The sequence below is a fragment of the Condylura cristata genome, unplaced genomic scaffold, assembly GCF_000260355.1.
Source record: "Condylura cristata isolate star-nosed mole 26May11 unplaced genomic scaffold, ConCri1.0 scaffold00034, whole genome shotgun sequence".
Lineage (NCBI taxonomy): Eukaryota > Metazoa > Chordata > Mammalia > Eulipotyphla > Talpidae > Condylura > Condylura cristata.
This window is the reverse complement of record NW_004567135.1, coordinates 5,832,429-5,835,975: the sequence shown is the minus strand read 5'-3', so window position 1 is coordinate 5,835,975 and position 3,547 is coordinate 5,832,429. Positions and strand designations below refer to the sequence as shown.

The window sequence follows — 3,547 nt, the reverse complement described above, 5'->3', positions numbered from 1 at the left end:
GCCCGCCCGCTCCCCGGCCGGAGGCGGGAGCCCCCCAGCATCCCGGCTGCCGCCCACCTTGCTGCGGTACCAGCTCTCGGCCTCGGCCCGGCTGCGGCTGGCGATGTCGTCGTACTGGGCCTTGATCTCGGCGATGACGCAGTCCATGTTCAGGTCGCGGCTGTTGTCCATCTTGACGACCACCGAGGTGTCTGAGATGTGGGCGTGGAGCACGCGGATCTCCTGCGGGTGGGGGGTGTTGAGAGCTCTCTAGTGGCCCCACTCTCAGCAGTCTGCTTTCAGGGTGTCCCTGACCTCCGCTCCTTTAACCGTCACTGTTGGGGGCCCCTCCAGGGTCAGGCCTTCCTTCAGCCTGGGGCCTCTCAATGTCCCCGGGGTGCCCAGGCTGCGAGAAGCCCATGTCTGGGGCCCCCTGATTGCAGTCGGGGCCACTACCCTCCGCCCTTTGAGATTATCTCCGCGGTGACCAGGGTCACCAGCTCGTCTGGGGCCTGTCAGATGAGTTACCAGGTTAAACTTCCTTCACTACTGACAGTAAATCTGACTTAGGCCTCAGTGCTAGTCAGCGCTGCCCCTTCAAGGGGTGCAGAAGCCAGAGGCCGGCCAGCGCTTCCCAGGTCCCAGCCACCTCATCCTGTTCCCTGCTCCGTCAGCCCTCACCTCCTCATACAGCCGCCGCAGGAAGTCGATCTCCTGGGTCAGGGCCTCCGCGTTGGCCTCCAGGTCTGACTTGCGCAGGTAGGCGCAGTCCACATCCTACAAGGAGAATGAGGCCCAGGGTTTCACTGGCGAGACGACAGCGTGGGGTGGGGGCTGGCTTCACGGTCTTAGTGAAATGCTCTATGCAGTTAAGGGGTTAGGAGCAGGTCTGGATAAGAGAGGGGGACCCCTGCGCCCTCCCCGGCGATGCGGGGGTTAAGGTGCAGCACTATGAACCTGTCGCAGCCCCTGTAGCACGAGTTTGATTCCAGCCAGGGAGGGACCCACAGGGCGCAGCAGACCTCTCCTGACCTCCCCTCAGAGTGTTTCAGTGGATCCGCCTATTCTGCTCCCCACTCTGTCTCTGGTGAATCCTCTCACCCCCCCGCACCTGTGGCCTGTATCCCAGTTCTGAATGCATAAATAAATACATCTTAAAAAAAGAAGAAGGGGGGATCCCAGACACTTCCCCTGGGACCCAGTGGGTTGACTTCTCCCGAATCTCTTACGTTGTCACTGGAACTTAGGATCCAGTGTCAAGCGGGCCATTTCAAGGGATTTGCCACCCCCTCCCTGGCTCTAGAATCTCTAGAATTACATGGTAAACATCTAGATGGTGGGTGGTGAGAAGAAGAGGTGTTGGGGACCAGCTCCGCCCCTTCCCAGCTGCTGGGACTCAGCAAGATGCTTGACTGCTGGTCCTCGGCTGCGCCCTCTTCTGGAGGAGGCCGGGGGCCCGGTGGGCACTGGCTGGATGGCCCCTGTGCAGGGCAAGCCTAAGAGCTGAGGAGCGAGGCCAGCCAGCCCCTCTGGCTGTGCCCTGCTGGGCGCTCAGCTCTTTCGCCTGCCAGTCTCCGAGTGGTGAGTGGCTGTTGTCTGCCCGGCAGGTGGTGGAGGGGGCGGGAAGCCGTGGCCAGGGAACTCCCTTGGAAGGGCAGAATGCTGCCCTGGTGCACCCGAGAAGGGGAGAGGCCATGCTGAGCCTGGGGCAGTGCTCAGCCTTTCCGTCTCTCTTGCCTCTGCCCCCAGGGTGAGTTGTGGGAGGACACACACCTTTTTCAGAGTCACAAATTCATTCTCAGCGGTGGCCCTGAGTGCCACCTCCTCTTCGTACCTGGGGACAAAGGACACAAAGTTGAGGGGCTATTTGAAGAGAAAGAGGAGAGCACGAAGGCCCAGACACGTCCAGGGAGCGGCTCCTTTGGAGGGCCAAGGGGCAAAAGCTGTCCGCTGGACACTCAAACCACCCGTGCCCCAGAGTGCCTCCCAGTTTCAGAGCCTCATTTCCGGGGTGGCGGGGGGAGGGGCTAAGGGGTGAGGGTGGGTGTGGTGCCTTACACGGGGCAGCACGAATTCTCCCCAAAGGTGATCCTCGAGTTCTCCCCAAAGGTGACCCTCGAATTCTCCCCAAAGGTGACCCTCGAATTCCCCCCTCCCCCCGCCCCCATTGTCTTCTTCCTATTGGAAGCTTCCTCTTAAGGTCTGGCCTGACTCTGCTTTGTCTTACTCCCACCTCGTCTGTCCGAGCCCTCCTGCCGCACTCACTTCTTCTTGTAGCCCTCCAGCACCTCCTGCACGTGGTTGAGCTCGGCGGCCAGCCGCCCGCTGTCGGCCTCCACGCTCTCGGCCTCCCGCCTCAGCGTCTCGATGTAGCCGTTGAACAGCGGCTCCAGGTTGCTCTCGCAGCACTGGCGGTTCTGGTAGAACTGCCACTTGGTCTCCAGCAGCTTGTTCTGCTGCTCCAGGAAGCGCACCTGGTTCGGCAGTGAGAGGAAGGTTGGCGGGAAGCCGGTGCTTCCAGCCTCCTCAGAGGGGGCAGAGCCAAAGCAGAGCTGTCAGAGGCCAGGCTGGAGGGCAGGGCCGCTGCTGGGCACCGCCTGGCCGGAGGAAGCTCCAGGAGAGCCCCTGGCTCATGACTGCTTGGTCAGGTCTCAGGAGGCCTGTCCAGGTGGGTCTGGATTAGAAGCGTGAGAATCCAGGGCCTGTGCTGGGTTTCTGTGGGACCGGGTGGGTGGTGGTGAGGGGAGGGGCCAGGCAGGGGTTGAGGATAATGGGGGGGAGGGGCGGGGCACAGGCGGCAGGCTTCTGGAGGAAAGGAGTGGGGAGCAGGGCTGGGCAGGACAGACCCGGATGAAAGCCTTTTACTGTGAGCTCTCCAGGGCAGGGCCTGTGGTTTCTGTCCTCAAAGGCAAGCGCAGGGCTCCATGAGCAGTTGTTTGGATGGATGGTCAAGGTGGGGAAAGGGATTCCTAGGGGTGGCGGGAGACATGGGCAGGCGGGTGTGGTTCTAGGTGGCCTGCATTCCTATACTGGACACTCTGATGGCTCTGGAGGCCAGGCAGGGGATGTGAGAGGGGAGGGTTTTGGAACATGGGGAGGGCGAGGACTTCGGGGCAGAGGCGCGCAGGCCTTGCTGGGGGGCATTCACACCCCGGAAGGAGCCAGGGCATCAACGCATTGCACTGGCCAGAAAGGACGTGCACAAAGGACTCGGCCCTCGTGGCCTCCAGTGTCCACATCTCGCACTTTGTAGCTGGGCTTGAGATGCTCCTTTGCCACGGTATCCTGTCCTCCACCCCAGTGAGTGCAGAGTGCAGCTAGGAAACCCCAGGCTAGAAGCCCAGGAACGGGGGATGGACACTCTGGTCTTACTGGGTGACTTCAGGTGGTCTGAGCTGACAGGGACTGAGCGGTGGTGGGGTCTCCTGGCTACTGGGGAGTCCTCGTCAGCTTACACGCACAGCACACCCAGCTCTGGGGAGAGCACCGGGGTTGCGAGGAGAAGCCAGGGCCCAGGTCACACAGTGCTGCGGGCGAGTGGGCATGGCCATCAGGCGGCCTGCTCTGC

The 3,547-nt window shown here is 62.1% G+C and overlaps 1 protein-coding gene across 1 annotated transcript in view; it reads right to left on the bottom strand.

Annotated features, from left to right (window-relative positions):
* Window positions 1-3,218, bottom strand: part of LOC105854331 (keratin, type II cuticular Hb1-like) — a 5,287-nt gene extending 2,069 nt beyond the window's left edge. Inside the window, exons 1-5 of the mRNA XM_012732308.1 lie at window positions 3,177-3,218; window positions 2,245-2,501; window positions 1,753-1,813; window positions 661-756; window positions 58-222 (exon numbers count right to left, since the gene is read on the bottom strand). Of these exons, the coding sequence (XP_012587762.1) occupies window positions 58-222; window positions 661-756; window positions 1,753-1,813; window positions 2,245-2,501; window positions 3,177-3,218 (621 nt within the window). The remainder of the gene's footprint in view (window positions 1-57; window positions 223-660; window positions 757-1,752; window positions 1,814-2,244; window positions 2,502-3,176) is intronic.
* Window positions 3,219-3,547: the final 329 nt, after the last annotated feature.